Source organism: Silene latifolia, chromosome Y (assembly GCF_048544455.1).
Source record: "Silene latifolia isolate original U9 population chromosome Y, ASM4854445v1, whole genome shotgun sequence".
Taxonomy (NCBI): Eukaryota; Viridiplantae; Streptophyta; class Magnoliopsida; order Caryophyllales; family Caryophyllaceae; genus Silene; species Silene latifolia.
In genome coordinates this window covers 340,715,604-340,733,511 of record NC_133538.1, presented here as the reverse complement: position 1 = coordinate 340,733,511, position 17,908 = coordinate 340,715,604, and the positions used below count along the sequence as shown (strand labels likewise).

The window sequence follows — 17,908 nt, the reverse complement described above, 5'->3', positions numbered from 1 at the left end:
CCTAGGTGTATGTTTAAGCTTGATCTTCAGAAAGCTTATGATTCTATAGAATGGAATTTCATTGATCAGATGTTGGTGGCATTATAGTTCCCTGAGCAATTTAGGAAGTAGCTTAGGCTTTGTGTGACTACTCCAACTTTTTCTTTGAATCAAAATGGGGCACCTTTTGGTTTCTTTCCTGGTAAGAGGGGTTTGAGGCAAGGGGATCCCATTTACCCCTTGCTTTTTACTATTTGCATGGAGTATTTATCAAGAATTCTAGAGTTCGCAACACAAAAATGGGAATTCAGATATCACCCTCTGTGCAAGGGGATTAGACTGAATCATATGCTCTTTGCAGATGACCTACTCCTATTTTGTAAGGGGGATACTACTTCTATAATATTGATGGTGAGGGCTTTTTCCATCTTTTCTGCTACATCTGGTTTGAAAATTAATGTAGCTAAATCTGAGGTTATTTTTGCAGGAGTATCAGATGCAGTGAAACAGGATATACTTCAGATTTCAAAGTTTACATAGGGGGTGTTACCTTTCAGGTACCTTGGCATACCAATTCAGGCTGGGAGGATGACAAGGCAGGATTGTAACATCCTTGTGGAGAAAGTAATTGCAAGAGTGAGGGGAATTGGAGCTAGAAAACTGAGCTATGCTGGTAGTTTGACACTGATTAATTCTGTGTTAAACACCTTGCATAACTACTGGTCATCGATTTTCCTTATTCCTTAAATGGTTATTAATAGGATTGTAGTAGTATGTAGGACTTATTTGTGGGATAGAGGCACTGAATATCAAAGAGCCCCACTGGTGGCATGGGATAAAGTCTGCTGCAGCAAGAAGACAGGAGGTTTGGGTGTAAAAAATACTGAATTATGGAATATAGCAACTGTATGGAAGTTGGTGCACTGGATTTATATTAAAGCTGATAGATTGTGGGTTCAGTAGATAGATCATATCTATGTAAAAGGAGCTGATTGGGCTACTTATGTTCTTCCTGCTGATTCTAACTGGAACTGGAGAAACATTTGCAAGGTAACAGTAAGGATGGATGCTGGGTATGTGAATAACTCTTGGATGCCTGATCCTAAGGGTTATTCTGTTGGATCTGGTTACTGAAGCCTGCAGGGAATGCACCCCCCTGTGCCATGGTACTCTGAGATTTGGGATAATTGGTGTGTCCCAAAACATTCGTTGATTGGATGGTTGATCAAATATGAGGCACTCAATACTAGGGAAAAGCTTTACAAACTCCACTTAGCTGCCACTGATTGTTGTGTCTTGTGTGAAACAGGGACTGAAACTCATGCATATTTTTTCTGAATGTCGTTATAGCAAGCAGATAATAGGAAGGATTGAAGATTGGTTGCATCTCAAACTGGACCAGGGCATCATTTAAGGGACTGTCCTGTAGAAACATACTTGTAGAATGGATAAACTTGCTTGTTGGTATCATATTTGGCTCGAGAGAAACAAGTGTCGAATTGAAATGAAGCTCGCTAGACCTGATTACATTGTGAAGGAGATACAAAAGCTGGTTCATGCTAGACTGAAACATTTCCTTGTATATCCAGTTTTGAATATTGACAAAAATTGGGTTCAACACTTATATATCCTCTACTGATTGGCAGGATACTATGTGTGGCCTTAGAACTTTGTAATCCTTGATGTATCTTTGATATTCAATTTAATGAAAGCTTACATTTTATCAAAAAAAAAAAATTATGAATTACAATGTAAATTGTCATGTGTAATTTATTTAATGAATTATGATATTTAATTAGTTAAATATGCATTTATATTACTAAAGACATGTTACATGTCACATGTCACACATTACAAGTGACAAAAGACATTTTGTAAAATGGTTGTCCATTTTATCCCATCAAAACCGGTTTTATGGGTTGTAAAGTGGCTTTGATGGTTTTGTTTTTTAAATGTTAAAAATAGACATCATGATGAGCATCTTACATACCTATTCACTAGCTATTGTCTTGGTAAGAGAAAAAGCAATACATGCCTCCTATATGAGAGGAAAACCGTGCACCCCATACACACTAGTGGATGTGTTCTCATTTTGTAGAGATTATTCTTATGCTTATGCATGTTTATTCTTTTCTCCATATTCTCTCCAAAATACATAAAAATAGTTTATGTCCATTTTTTTCTTAACATCTAATAAATAAATATATTAGTATGGTAGTAATTATATTAATATTAGAATCAATATTTAAGGTCACTACTCTTATTCTCTAGTTAATAATATTTGTAGTATTGAGGGATAGTCTTGGGTGCAATCAAGAGGAGGATCTCTACTTTGGGATCTTGTTGGAGGATCATCCAAATATCTTATTTAGCTCAAGATCTAGAATTGGAAGGAGTGCAAATCTAGTGCCTATAAATCCGTCTCACAAATGTAACAAAACCGTTTTCTCCTAACCTTGTTAATTTTATTATGCATGCACTAGATTTAATGACTAAATCAAAGAGTAATTTAGATCATTAATTAAATGAGTTAATTTAGAGGGTTATTGAATCCTTTCACCCTATTCCAACACTTCCTATATTTGTCCATATAATCTTCTAACTGTCGGCAATGTTCACTAATGTCTGTAGCAGGGTGCATGGATAGGTCTTCTGGATGTACATCTGGAAAGGGATACATCCTGAGAAAAGTCATTACAAGAATGGATTAGTGTATGTAGGGTGTATGAATTATTCCTTATTTATTCCAATCATTATAATGCATAGAAGGATAAGTTTCCATCACGGAATTATTATATATTGTAGATTAGTTAATTATTACCAAGATTTTGATCAGTCTATGCCATACCACCATAATCCACCTGACATCTTAACTGCTCACCACGGCAAGAGATGTGCTCACTCTTCCCCACCACACATTATTAAATTGATAATTTCACTTGCTAAATAAGATCAACTAATTATGGTTTTCGGGTTATATATTCTGCATATCACTAGACATGAAATTTCTACTTCACATATCATATATTACATCCATACATGTAAAACATCCAATTAACGACATTATCTTCAAATATGTATATAAACTCAAGTAATAGATAATTCACTTCACCAACAATCCATACGATCACTCAAATTTGCAGAAATTCGCATGCTACACTCAATACATCATATGATCTTAAACCAATCCCATAATACTTACCTCAATCTGCATCATGTAAAAAGGTTAGTAATTCTATCTTAAGGCAAGCAATAGACCCTTCTGAATTAAAAAAATGTTTATTTTAATTACCCCACTCTTCAATTTCCTTCAAGGTAACCGGTTCAAACTGAAAGGGCCAGAAGTTTTGTGTGAGGGGGGCCCTACTCATTCCAAGCCTAAGGGGCTCCTAACAATTTCTACCTGGGTTCGTTTTCTTAGACACCCCTACATTAATTGAGTTCATTAGTTTAGACCTGGGGAACGTTCGCCCTGATACAACTTTGTAACACCCTCATTTATCCAAGAGCCTTAACCAGGCCTTCCTAGATAAAATGAGTTGTTACCATCTCGGATTGCCCGAGGTAGTGAATAAAAAAGTAAAACAAACCAAAGTACTTTTGACAAATTAAATGATTAAAGGTCTTATTACACGTTCTCCAAACCAAAGAACTGAATAAGTATTTAAATTACAAACTCGCAGCGAAAATTAAATAAGTGCATACTGTAAATAACAAATGTCTGAACTAAGTGAGTTAGACAGCTAGTTAGACTTGGCCATCCGTCCTCACGCATCCCATGCCCCTAAGTCAGCTAATCTCAAGTATCTCTCAGTCAATCTGCTCTCCAATAATTGGTTCATCACATGTGTTTACAGAATGCACTGTCAACTAAACGGTTCAGTCGGAATATCTAAAAAACTTGAATACAACCACAATATAAATAACAGTCAAGTTATGAAAATTCTTAACAACCAATTCACATCTCCCGAAACGCCCATTCTTCCTGCCAATCACTGAACCGAGGTATTCTCACATTATCCACCAGATACTAAGCCTGGGGCCTTCCAATACTTACGCTATCCACCAGCGACTAAGCATGGGGCTTTCCAATACTCACGTTATTCACCAGCGACTAAGCATGGGCCTTCCAATACTCATGTTATCAACTAGAGACTAAGCCAGAGGCATTCCTATACTCATGTTATACCACTTTGTAACACCCCCATTTATCTAAGAGCCTTAACTAGGCTTTGCTAGATAAAAGGAGTTGGTACCATCTCGGATTTCTCGAGGTAGTGTATAAAAAAGTAAAACAAACTAAAGTACTTTAGATAAATTAACTGATTAAAGGTTTTTTATGCGAGAGCATTGGAAGATAGCGAAAATGAAGTACTCATTAGTTGAAATGTAACTAAAACTACAGAAGGTTTCAAAATAGGTTCGAGTTATGTGACGATGGTGAAATGGGAGTGTAATGAAGGAGGAAGCAGTGAAGGCACGGTTTCCTCGACCGTGTAGGAGCAGGATATTCCTGTCGTGCAAGAAGACAGGATTTCCTAAATTAGGTTGGATTAGCAATTAGTTTATTTTACTGTTTTCAAATAAAATTAAGAAACTTTGTATTTCCTAATCCTAGTTTTATTTAGCTTCATCTAATTTTAGTAGTTAATTATTAAATAAGTTTCGTAGTTAGTTTAGGAAGAATTAGATAGCTTACTTAGCAAGCTAAGGAATTAGAGTTATAGTCAGATTAATGACTTCAAGTAGGACTATAAATAAGGACCGTCTGTAGCCTTATTTTTCAGATTATTCGAATAATTCAATAACGTTTACAATTTTTAAGCAATTCAAATTAGTCTTGCGAGATTAGTTTAGGACTCTTCCTTGCGAGGTCGAGTTATAGCAAATTGAGCTATAACCTCGCGAGATTAGAACAAGGTTTAGCTATTCTATCCAAGTTTATGTCCTATTTTCACGCGTAACAACAACAAACACAAACTTTTCCGCAGCACAATTCCAACAACAACACACGAACACATACGGCGCCCTATATTCATCAACAAACAGTCTTTTGGTCTATTCACTGTCATTCGTTTCTATAGTTTTACATCAAATTGGTATCAGAGCCAGGTTTAGATTTATTCCTTAATAAATCTGTCTTGGAAAGTTGTTAATTATGGTTAACGACAAGGATGGTGATGGTACTCCGAAAACATAGGAACATAGGCATCACGAGTTGAAGACGGAGATGGCTCAAATGTCTTATGTTTTAAAGGGGATATCAACCATGTTAAAGAACAAAGGGAAGAAAAAGAACGGGGATACAGGCAGCCAATCGGGATCTTGTTCCGAAGAGGACGAATAGCCAAGGGCAAATACGAGGAGCAAGAACGATGATGATCGGGGTCTTAAAATTAATATTCCTGATTTTAATGGCGACATGGATCCAGAAAATTTCTTAGATTGTGTACGACAAGTCGAGTGGGTGTTTGAGTACAAAGAATATGACGACAAGAAGCAGTTCAACGTAGCAATTCTAAAACTTACTAAATACGCTTCTTTATGGTACGCGAATTTAAAGAAACAAATGAAGAAGAAAGGTAAAGCAAAGATTTAATCTTGGCTTAAATTGAAGAAGCATCTCATGAAGCAGTTTATGCCCCAAGATTACAAGCAAGAAAACTACTTAAAGCTCCAATCTTTAATGCAAAAAAGTATGTCTGTAACCGACTACATCAAGGAATTTGAGAAGATGTCCATTGTTTGCGATTTGGAAGAGAAGGAAGAATTGAGAACCGCGGTTTTTATTCATGGCCTCAATCCAAGCCTAGCACAATGGGTGGAAATCCAGATTTATTATGGATTTAACGATGTTTACAGGTTGGCTCTAGTTTCGGCCAAATTATGCACATTGGGCCGAGAGGAAGATTGGTCCATCAAGACCCTCAAGGTGGAGTGGGCTGAATAATCTGGTAGCCTCAGGGAGCCCTGATACGTGCCTCTTATATAGTCTCTTTAAGCCTTTATTGCACGTATTTCTATGTGATTCTCGTAGTTTTATATTGCGAAATGCCCCGAATAATCTACTTTGGTTTGTTTTATCTTATTTGCAGGAACGGACCCGAAAGTAGCAGAATCATGCCTTTTGTTTCCCCTTAGCCTGTATTTATAGAGATGGAAGAATGGGAGCAGAATTACTACTGCCTCGAGAAGCATGAAGTCATCTTGGAAGCTAACCAACGAAGTAAGGAGTTGTTTCAGTGGTAATCCATTCGATCGAGATCTTTTGTTGGTCAAGTTGTTAGATCAAGTGCTTATGGGTGGTGAACAATGCTCGATCGAGACCCTACAGTTCTTGATCGAGAGGTGGTATTTTGAGGTTCCTCGATCGAGTAGACTAAGTCCTCGATCGAGAGGTTTTGCCAAGAAGGTGTTCGATTGAGGGGTTTAAAGCTGCTCGATCGAGAGGATTTCTATCTGAACGCGATATTTTATTTCGCGTGAACTTATTTATCTTATTAAGTTATGTTTAATAAATATCTTTCCTATAAGTAGGAAAGACGTCATTTAGGTTTAGGTTATCTTTGATTCATCTTTTAATCTCTTAATTACTCTTAAGCATTTAGTTAGTAGACACTTCTCTTCCCTTGTTCGACGTTACTTCATTCTATTGCCGGAACTTAAACCTTTGTAATCCTTCCTTCTCTTTTATTCAAGCTTTAATTCTCTCTTGCATTGTTAATTATTTGTCTCTTAATGTCTGTTTTAATAAAGTTGTTATTAGTTTATGCAATTTCTTAATATCAATCTCTATAACATGTCTTTTATTATTTCATCAATTATTGTTAATTTCATTACGATTATGCGTAGCTAATTCTTCTCTTGCAAGGATTAGGGGAGCCATGGTAGTAAAAAATGATGTTATAATTAGATTAGATGGTTTTGATTATGAGAATTGATTCATAGCAATTTAATTGTAATCGTTTAGTTGAGTGCACGCTTCTAAACTAGTTAATCCGGTTAAATTCAGACCTAGATCAAAAGATTGGAATGAATAGACTTGTTATGGACAATAGACTACACTAATGAGGGTGAAAGCTAAGTTAGTAGTACTTTAGGGCGAATAGTGGACCGAAAGGTCCTTTCCTTTACTCTTCTCACATCAGACCGACTGACCTTACATTTAGCAGAATTGTGTGATATCATAGTGAACTGACATCCTAGCATTCTTCTTTCTATTTTATTACACCTTTACTTTATTTTACTATGTTTACCGCTCTCTCTCTCTTTGCTTTATATTTCGTTCAGTAGTTTAGTTAAAACAATTCAAACACCCCCAATTTGTTACTGTGACGGACTAGAATAATAAGTAGATATAATAGCCTCCTTGTGGAGTCTGATACCCGACATACCTCTATTATATTAGTTAGAGCCGGTTGGTTTATTTTTGATAGGGTTACGACAGCCGTGTCATATATTGGCGCCGTTGCCGGAGAGGCAATTAGTTTATTTATTTGTTCATTTTAGTTTGTTTTAGTCTCAAGGGATTTTTAATTCCTTGAGTCAGTTCTTATTCTTTTTCCTTCTTAGTTTTGTGTATGCGCAGGTCCAAAAGGTCGGAATTAGTACCAGCTTATCCTGAACCGGAGCGAACTTTTCGCCGTAGACAAAACTTGCTGAGAAATAATCGTCAAGAGGAAGTCTTGAGTATTCTTGAACCTGTTCTAGAGAATTTTACATTTGCGGAAGATCAGTCTTTAGAGGAAGATACTTCTATTTCTGCAACATTTACTGAATCTGTGAAGATGCGTAATATTGCGAGACATTCTGAGCCGACAGCTGCGTCCATTCCTAAGGGTTTTAATCTTGCAATGGAAGATGGGAATACCTTTGATATTCGTTCGTCTTACATTAATCTGGTAGAGAGGAACCTATAAAGGGGAGTAGCTGGTGAAGACCCTAGAAAGCATATGGAGGTCTTTACGGATTACTGTTCTACCATTCCTGCTATTAAGGGAGTGACGCAAGACAAGATAAAGGAAGTCCTTTTTCCTTTTTCTCTTACTGATGGAGCCCGAGAGTGGCTAAATGATTTGGATAGGACTACAGCTGGGATAACTGATTGGGAGACTTTGGCCCTTGCTTTATATAGAAGATACTTCCCTCCATAGAGAACTAACGCATTGAGAGGGCAGATTACAAGTTTCAAGCAAACTCCGACTGAGAATTTGTATGAAGGGTGGGGTCGGTTTAAGAAGTTGGTTCGGTCTATCCCACATCAGGGGTTTAACCAGTGGTTTTTGTGCAACCAGTTCTACAATGGGTTGCATGATGACCACCGTGCTGAATATGGGGCCGGGGAATTATAGAAGAGATGGCTACCCATTGTGCTGAATAGTCTCTACAGATAATAGTGCACTTATGGCTCAGCTGGAAGCTATGAATGCCAGATTTGATAAGTTTGAGTTGCAGGCCGCGGGGAATCAACAGACGGTTCACTTGTTGTCTAGACAAGAGACTTTCTCATATGAGAGATGTGGCAAAAATGGTCATACTGCAGTGGAGTGATTAGCTGAAAAGGAGCAGGTCTATGCCTTTCAACAATTTAGGCAAGGAAGCTCCTATTACAATAACCAAGATGGAGTTCATCCTAACTTGAGATGGACTAGACAAAATGTCTTGAATCCTACACCTCCACTGTAGCAACAAGTTTATGTAGCGCCTCATAAAAATCAACAACAAGGCTTTCAGAAGCCTCCTTCTTTCCCACCGCCGTAACAAGGTGCCTCTTCTAGTACCATAAGTGATATAGCCGAGTTGAAGTCAATGGTACAATCATTGACAATGCAATTGCAAAAAAGTGACCAAGCGAAAGATGCTTTCATTAAGTCACTTGAATCCCAGATGGCCCAACTAGCTGTTAATAAAGCTTCAAGACAACCAAGTCATTTACCGTCACAACGTGACAAGAAACCACATGAGACAGTGAATCTGATCAATCTGAGAAGTGGTCTTTCTTATGAGGGACCCAAGATGCCGTTAGCAAATGCTGATTCTAATCCGGAAACCGAAGTTGCTGTACATGAACAGTCGACTTTTGATGAAAAGTGCTGACACCACGAGATGTCCTCGATCGACTGATTTCTAGTGGTCGATCGAGGGATTATGCTGAAAAGGTTCTCGATTGAGAGAGTGAAAGTGCTCGATCGAGCACTGCTGAAAACACTGTTCTCGATCAAGTAGATCAAAGTGCTCGATCGAGCACTCTTGTTGAGAAAAGTACTCGATCGAGAGGTACTGTTCCTTAATCGAGTGAATCTGATGCTGAATGTGAAAATTCTTTGGCGAAGAAAAATGAAGGACTAGCTATTACAATTACTGTCCCATTTCCGAAAAGATTGCAGAGCAAGAAGATTGAGCAGCAATTTGGGAAGTCTGCCAAAATTTTGAAAAGTCTTCATGTTAATGTACCATTTGCTGAGTTACCAACCCAAGAACCCTCCTATATAAAATTTATAAAAGATATTTTAGCGCGTAGGAGGCAAATTAATGACCATGAGATGGTGGCTTTGACTGAAGCGGGCACTGCCCTTATTCAAAATAAGACCCCATCTAAGTTGTCTGACCCGGGTAGTTTCTTTATACCATGTCATATAGGGACCCATCTCATTGATAATGCATTATGCGACTTGGGAGCTACCGTGAGTGTTTTACCATTGTATCTCGCTAAGAGGCTTGGGTTAACAAAGTTTCATTGTACTAATATCACCGTACAGATGGCCGACCGCACTTTATCGCTGCCTTTAGGTGCCTTGGAGGGCATACCTGTTAAGATATGAAAGTTCTTTATTCCCGTCAATTTCGTAGTCTTAGATATCCTCGAAGACTCATATACTCCTATTATTTTAGGACGACCATTTCTATATACCGCTCGTGCAGTAATAGATGTCGGGGGAAGACTTTAACTTTTCAAGTAGGTGATGAGGAGTTGACTTTCTATCATTCTAGCGTTCGCAGGGCTCCTATACAAGTCGAGCCTTGCAATGCACTACCCTCTACAAACCCTGACACGGAACCTCCAATTGATAATGTTAAATCATATGCAGCGATATTTACATCTCCGCCCCAGATTGGGAGCAGTATGGAGGACCATTCTATCATTTCTGTTGCTACAGGTCTTGGCGGATTAGAAATTGGAGATCCCGGTGATAAGAGTATAGTGGAATTTGAGCTCAATACAAAAGATGATGCGAAGGACAAAGGCCATGGAAGGAAGAAGCAGAACAAAGTAAGGACGATAGTAAAGGCATACGTGGATGCGGACTACTCTCCGTCGATCAATTCAAGTTCATGGAAGCTAAAAAGGACGGTCCGCGATGCTGAAGGGACCTCCTCTAGTCAGAAGCCTTCTTACGGGCTGTTCAAGTGTTTTGGAAGATAAAACGGGACGCCATCCCGTTTGTATAAACAATTTGTAATTTGAATTTGTTAGACCTTTTTATTACATGTAGAAAATAGTATTAGATTAGTTAGATTTAATTAGCTTAAGACAGAATATAGACTGCGTACTATTATTTTGGTATTTTTGTGGGAAGTATATATGTGTAAATTGCAGGTTTTGGGAGATTTCTGATCATTGGGAAGCGTGGTAAAAGGAAAACTCTTGATCGAATACTTTTTGCGTTAGATCGAGCAACTGTTCAAGCAAAAGCTCTCAATCAAGTAATGTGAAGCTCTCGATTGAGAAGGTCATATTTGGGGGCTCTCGATCGAGTAACAAAAGTCCTCGATCGAGCAAATGACTAGAAAAGCTCCCGATCGAGTAGTTTAAAACCACTTCATCAAGCAGTTTCAGCTGATATGAGCACGAGGGAGTTCCTTCTTCCCTTACTTTTGTTCATTTGTTCATTGTAATTTTCCCCCAATTCCGTCGACACACCCATTCAATCAACCCAAATCCCTAATTTCTTCTACTAATTTGCCAAATAGATTACCCAAATCCTTTGCTTATCATCAATTAAATCATTCCCCCATATTTACCTCTTCAATTTTCGAGTAATTTGAAGTTATTTGCGGGATTAGGGTTCGCGGAAAAATCAACATTTATTTCGATTAATTTGCGTCTTTGTTGATTTTAATTGATATTTGTGTTGGGTAATCGATTCAAGTAAGTTCATTCCCCTTTTATTCAATGTTTAATTGCGATTTTACCTTAATTTTTTTACAAATTATGGTTTTAGAAATAAATTTGGGGAAAATCCAATTGTTGATTGTATGTTAATTTAGAACTTGCTTTGATTATAGGATGGATAGTAGTTTTCCGATGAGATCTCCTTCTGTTTCCGCTACTACTCCTTCTGTTTTAGAGACGGTGGTCCCTGCTGTTACCACCGTCACCACAACCGCGACCACTGCTGCTGCCGTTGTTACTACAGTGGTGCCGACCCCTGCTACGTCGACACCCACACCCGTGACCACTGCTATTATTCCTGCTGTTGTTACTACTTCCGCTACTATGGTCACTACTGCTGCTGCTACCGATTCTCGTTCTGGAGCGAGTAAGGGGTCTCGTGCTACTACCCAACATTATATTGACACTTCCACGAAGACTTTACCTGAGTTTTCGCAGGTACGTTTCGTTTCCCCGTCCCACAGAACTCGATTTTTAAATTTAATGGACTGTGACATGACATCGACCTGTTTCTTATGTCGACCATCCTTAGAGAAATTGGTAATTTTTGAGCCCGTTGTGGAGCTGCTCAACGGGACGGGAATATCGGGTTTGGCCACCTTAAAAGAGCTCACTTATCGACGAGCGACTTAAGAATTTTTCAGCTCTTTCACCTTTTCTCCTGTGGCCTATGCGAGTGACCCTAAGAGCAAGTGCATTACATTTCGACTGTTCCACACGACCTTCACCTGGGCCTTAGCTGAGTTTGGGGGCGGTTGGGTTTAGTTAGTAACGGTCTTCAGGAGCCTTCTAAGAAGCTCCTGGCTCTACTTTGGAATACACTTGCACACACTCCCTTCAGTCTACAACGTGTTACGCACGTCAACTTTCCCCCAGACCATTAATTTCTCTGTCTGCTAAGAGAGAACATTTTTGGTAGTCAAGAGCCCAACAATGTTAACAATGTCGAGCTGTCCATTTTAGCGGGTTACCTAAACAATGACAGCAGTAACCCCTTTGTTTTTAACATCTCTTACTTGGCTGCTCAACATTTTAACACTGTCAGGCAGAAAGCGACGCGCACGATAGCTTGTGGTGGGTTAGTGACTCGCATTGCCCACGGCCTCTTCCCCGGCTTTGCCCGTGGCCTTACATATTTAGATAAGGATGTAGTCTTTGATATTCCAGCCATGATTGCAATGCACTGGTTAGCAAAAGACCAACGGACGTGGAAAATTGGCACTTTCGTGTCCGTGACTCTACCTTCACCTAACCTACCCCGTCTTTTACCCTTGACTATTGTGTCGGGGAGGTTACCAACACCTCCATCTTATTACCTCTTTGACCTTAATCCTACCGCTTCTAGGAAGCGGAAGAGGACTTCCACTTCTGTTAGGGAAGTGGGAGAGGGGTCTGCACCTACACGAGCTTGGCACGCGCTCGCGTCCATGCCCACGCCTATCTCTACCCCTACACCTACACCCTCTATCCTTCAGCCGTCTAATTTTGTTGCTCCTCCCACTTTTGAGGCGCTTGGGTTCATGGACCAAGGGCGTCGTGACGCTTTATTTTTGGAGATGTGCAGTAGAGTGGCTCGTATAGAGCGGGATCAGGCACTTGCCTTATTCCTTATATACGAGTACCACGTGATGAGAGGATGTCCTGTCCCAGCTGACAGGCCACACCCTGCCTTCTACCGGTACCCGGCGGAAGGATACCCACAGCCTACGAGCGAGGAGGACACAGTTGAGAGGGAGGAGAGGTACAGAGCGGAGCTTGATGCGGGAGGTCATCAGAGGAGGAGAAGAGAGGAGGAGGAGGACCCCACCTACCAGTTGGTTGACGAGGAGGCTGACGAGTAGCTACTGGACTACTCACTTCCCCAGTTTGCTGACTTGTTTGGGGAAGTTCGTTTTGTAAGTATTTTTGCTTTATTTCTTTTCATCTCTTTTAGTTTATTTCATTTGTTTGCATTTGGTTGTACTTTTCCCGCCCCCTATTATTCTGCTGGTGTATGCTGAAGGACAATGAGGGCATTGTCCATTTTGGTTTGGCGAGGGTAATCCATCCTTTGAGTCTACATTTGCATTTGTTTTGCATTCACGTTTATTTCATTTTCTGCTTGCATTGTATTTTATCTTCAAAAAAAAAAAATTGAAAAATACAAAAAAAATTGAAAAATTTGAAAAAAAATATTTCACGTTTAATTTTGCATATAGGTTGAGTCGGAACGGTGGATTTCAATGATGAAATTGCACTACTTTTAGTCCTTTTTGCATAAGCCTTGCAAGAAACTGATATCTTTTTAGCTTTGTCTTATTGCATATCCACGAGTTAATGTTATAATTTAACTGAACAAATAGACTTGACCTGAAATTTTAGTAACCCACTCAGAATTTCTAAGATTTAGAGCCTTAGAACTTGTGTCATTTACGACCAGTTCATGTAGGATTGTGAGTAGTTACTCCTTGCATAGCATGTATCATTAATTTGCACATATATGAAATTCAATTGTTTTTTACCTACATACATTCAGGTTAGTGGTTGGTGTCACATGCAAGGAGGTTCTTACATTCCCTTTTTCTTTCATTTGTCCCATTAAACTCTACATTTAGCTAAATTTGCCTTTTGACCCTTAACTACATCCAAATTTAGCCTGCCTTGTCAAGCTAGTTTAGTGTATATTTTTGCGGTATATAATTTATCGTGCCGAGTTTAGTTTGTATTGTATTGATTTGGAGTTGGTAATTTATGAAGAAGTAGGAGGATGAGACGAGAAAGAAAAAGAAGTTGAAAAATGATGAAAAAGAGACAGAAAAATGAAAAAACCTTGAGAAGAAAAAAAGGAAAAGAAAAATGAAAAAAGAGATTGAATAAGAACGGTTATACTTCTATGTTCTTATCTTTATCTTATGAGGACTATTTATTTGGCTTAGTAAGTTTCTATGCCAACTAAGGCATTTGTGCTTCAGTTTTGTAGATGGTTTAGAATCGTATATGGTTGGTTTGGTTCTGTTTAGGTAGCTAGCTTGACTTATTACCTCACATTTCCAAAAATATTTTGCCCTTCTTACCCATTGCCTCACTTTTCCATATATTTTAAGCCCTTGGCTGTGACGGGACCTTGATTGGTTGGAATGTATGTGTACGGTTGCGAGAATTGTCTATAATATTAGTTGCATGCATGTTTATGTCGGTCGTAGTTTAGGTGAGCGACTATAATTTTTTCTCTCTTATATTCATATGCTTACCCTTTGCTTCATGAGAGAAGAGTGACCCGTAAGAGTCCATTTTCAAAGGTCTTACAAGGTCGAGAGTTCAGCTTTATTATGAACATCATACTACTTGTTGTATTTGTCAGTTTCGCTATAAGTGTCAGTTTGTTTGCATTAAACCTGTTTAAGTGGACAATTTGTAGCTAGCTCTGAGTTTTCTATTCCGTTCCATTAGTTTGGATATAGTTTGCTTGGGGACAAGCAAATGTTCGGTTTGGGGAGATTTGATACGTGCCTCTTATGTAGTCTTTTTAAGCCTTTATTGCACGTATTTCTATGCCCCGAATAGTCTACTTTTGTTGGTTTTGTCTTTTAAGCAAGAACGGACCCAAAAGTAGCGGAATCATGCCTTTTGTTGCCCCATAGCCTGCATTTATGGAGATAGAAAAATGGGAACGGAATTACTACTGCCTCGAGAAGCGTGAAGTCATCTCGGAAGTTAACCAACGAAGAAAGCAGCTGTTTCAGTGGTAATCCATTCGATCAATATCTTTTGTTGGTCAAGTTGTTCGATCGAGTGCTTATAGATGGTGAACAATGCTCGATCGATACCTAGCTGTTCTCGATCGAGATGTGGTATTTTGAGGTTCCGCAATCGAGTAGACTAACTCCTCGATCGAGAGATTTTGCCAAGGAAGTGTTCGATCGAGTAGTTTAAAGCTGCTCGATTGAGAGAATTATATGCAAAACTAATGACAAAGATCCGAAATTTTACATACAATATGCAAACTATGCATGTGATGTCATACTAAAAAAGCACGGCTAGTAGTGATGTTTAACTATTTTTAGTAAATAAAAGTTCATTTTACTCATTAAAATGTAATTAGTTCACTAAAAATCATTAAAATAAGCAATAATCATCCATAAATCATCAATATGACCTAAAAACATTTTAGGAACAGAATGTATAACATGCAAATTGTTTTGTGATTTATCATTATAAATCTAAAATATGAATTACAATTAAATCGCTATGAATCAATTCTCACAATCGAGAGCCACACCCATGGCTAAGGTCACCTTACCTACCGGACACACGTCGAGAGCCACACCCATGGCTACGGTCACCTTACCTCCCAAGACTCCTACTATGGGAACGCACTCCAGGTCGGATAAGGGACTAGGAGGCTGTTGGAGTATGCGTCCTCAACAATGGTGCGATCACATTATTGAAACTCATGATAAGAATACGTAAGAGATGATTCATTTATATATGTCAACTGATCAACATTAATCGGTAATGATTGACTGACTAGAGGTTGACATTACTGTCGTTTAATGGTGATGCTCAGTTGATCCCTTAAGGTCAGACCTAAAGGACGATTCCATAAATTGTAAAGTTAATCGATCGTATGACGATACACATTGATTAAATCCTTAAATTGAACAAATTGATATATAAGAGAGAATATTATATCTTATTGTAATATGATTAAATAAGATTCAATTTAGTAATTAAAATCTTATAGTACTAAAATTGATTATTATTTATGAAACATTTGAGAAAACAATTATTAGTTAGTTATAATTACAAAATGTTGTAGATTATATTAGCTAGGTTATAGATGACCCATTTTACATACATGTAATTATGAATTACAATTGTAATTTATTTAATGAATAATTATATTTAATTTGTTAAATATGCATTAAAATTACTTGTGACATGTTATGTGTCACATGTCACACATTAGAAATGACAAAAGACATTTTTTAAAATGGATGTCCATTTTATCCCATCAAAATCGGTTTTATGGGTGGTAAATGGGCTTTAATGGTTTTGTTTTTTAAATGATAAAAATAGACATCATGATGACCATCTTACATACCTATTCACTAGCTATTGTCTTGATAAGAGAAAAAGGAATGCATGCCTCTTCTAAGAAGAGGAAAACCGTGCACCCCTAACACACTAGTGGGAGTGTTCTCATATTTGTAGATATTATTCTTATGCTTATGCATGTTTATTCTTTTCTCCATATTCTCTTCAAAAATACATAAAAATAGTTTATGTCCGTTCTTAACATCTAAAAATAAATATATTACTATGGTAGAAATAATATTAATATTAGAATCAATATTTAAGGTCACTACTCTTATTATCTAGTTAATAATATTTGTAGTATTGAGGGATAGTCTTGGTGCAATCAAGTGGAGCATCTCTACTTTAGGATCTTGTTGGAGGATCATCCATATACTTTGTAGCTCAATAACAAGTGGAGGAAAGAGTCCTCACTTGTGCCCATTTTCGTCCCACATATAATGTAAGAAACATGTTTTTCTTCTTGTTTTGTATAAAATCATCTTACATGCAACTAGATCCACTAATATATAAATTATGAGTAATTTATAAAATGATTAGATGAGTCTAATAGGGGTATATGAACCTTTCAGAGGCGTGAGTCTCACCCCACCGCCAAGTCCAACATAAACTCTGCTAAACGGCATGGACAATCTGCACAAGGCAATGGAGAGTATGCGAGAAGACTAGAGGAAGGCAGAAGCCCAAGCAACAAGGAGGAATAGGGAGCTCTGGGCACAGATAGACCTCATGAAGCAACAAGTAAAACCGCCAGCAAGCACAGAAGGTGGAAGCCAGGCCTTGGTTGTGGAGCCCTCACAAGGGGGCATCAGGCATCAGGAGTCAACCACGACAGGTTCCAACCGAGTTGGTGACCAGATTGGATCTGACAGCAGTACCAACGGGAGAAGGAATAGTCCCACAGATGCTAGGATATCTAACACCAGATAGCTGGTAGCCTACCAACAGCGCAACCGGGGATAACGGACACCTGTCACAACCAGTAGTTTTAGTACCAGGTAACATTACAACCAGTAATTTCTTTTTTTTTGGTGAAATGTGAGAAATATATTAATATGAAAAAATAATTACATTATGGTGTTCATACAAGAGATATCATTCTATAAGATGCATTTTAGTCAACCAATCTCGTTCTGCAAGAGTCAACACTGTTCTTTCCCGGGTTCGAACTCTTGATTTCATATTCTCCAAGATAGCACCGCCACCCTTTCGGTCTAAGCAAACTCATCTCATTCCTACTTCTATTTCTCTCACGCCGGACTGGTACATCAAGCTCATCACTATGGCATTTTGTACTCCCTTCTGAAGCCCCGTGCCTGCTCTACTACTACACCACTCAACCAAATCCCTGACAGGGAAAGTCCAGGCAGTGTTCTTGTTCAGCTCCACCACCACTCTTCTACTGTAAATGCACTCACAACCAGTAATTTCATTATGACTAATCAGACACCTGGTGCAGGATCTGTAGGAAGTCTGCAGTTAGGCCGGCACCAGGGGATACTTATAACATCAAACCCTCTGGATAATGGACAAAACTAGAGCCCTGGGGAGCTCTGGCCTGGAAGCCGTACCCGGAATCAGCAGATAGCTGGCAACCGCAACGCAGATTCAAGTAGCTTAACAAATTAGCAGTACTTGGAGCTAAGAGTGATGCTAAGCAGGGTACCAGGGATGCCACCT

The 17,908-nt window shown here is 38.6% G+C and overlaps 1 protein-coding gene across 1 annotated transcript; it reads left to right on the top strand.

The window, feature by feature from the left end:
• The first annotated feature begins 237 nt into the window (after positions 1–237).
• On the top strand, positions 238–1,113 carry LOC141631499 (uncharacterized). Its single transcript, XM_074444162.1, has 3 exons — positions 238–509; positions 741–885; positions 943–1,113. Exons 1-3 carry the CDS (start codon positions 238–240, stop codon positions 1,111–1,113), a joined length of 588 nt encoding a protein of 195 aa, XP_074300263.1.
• Positions 1,114–17,908: the final 16,795 nt, after the last annotated feature.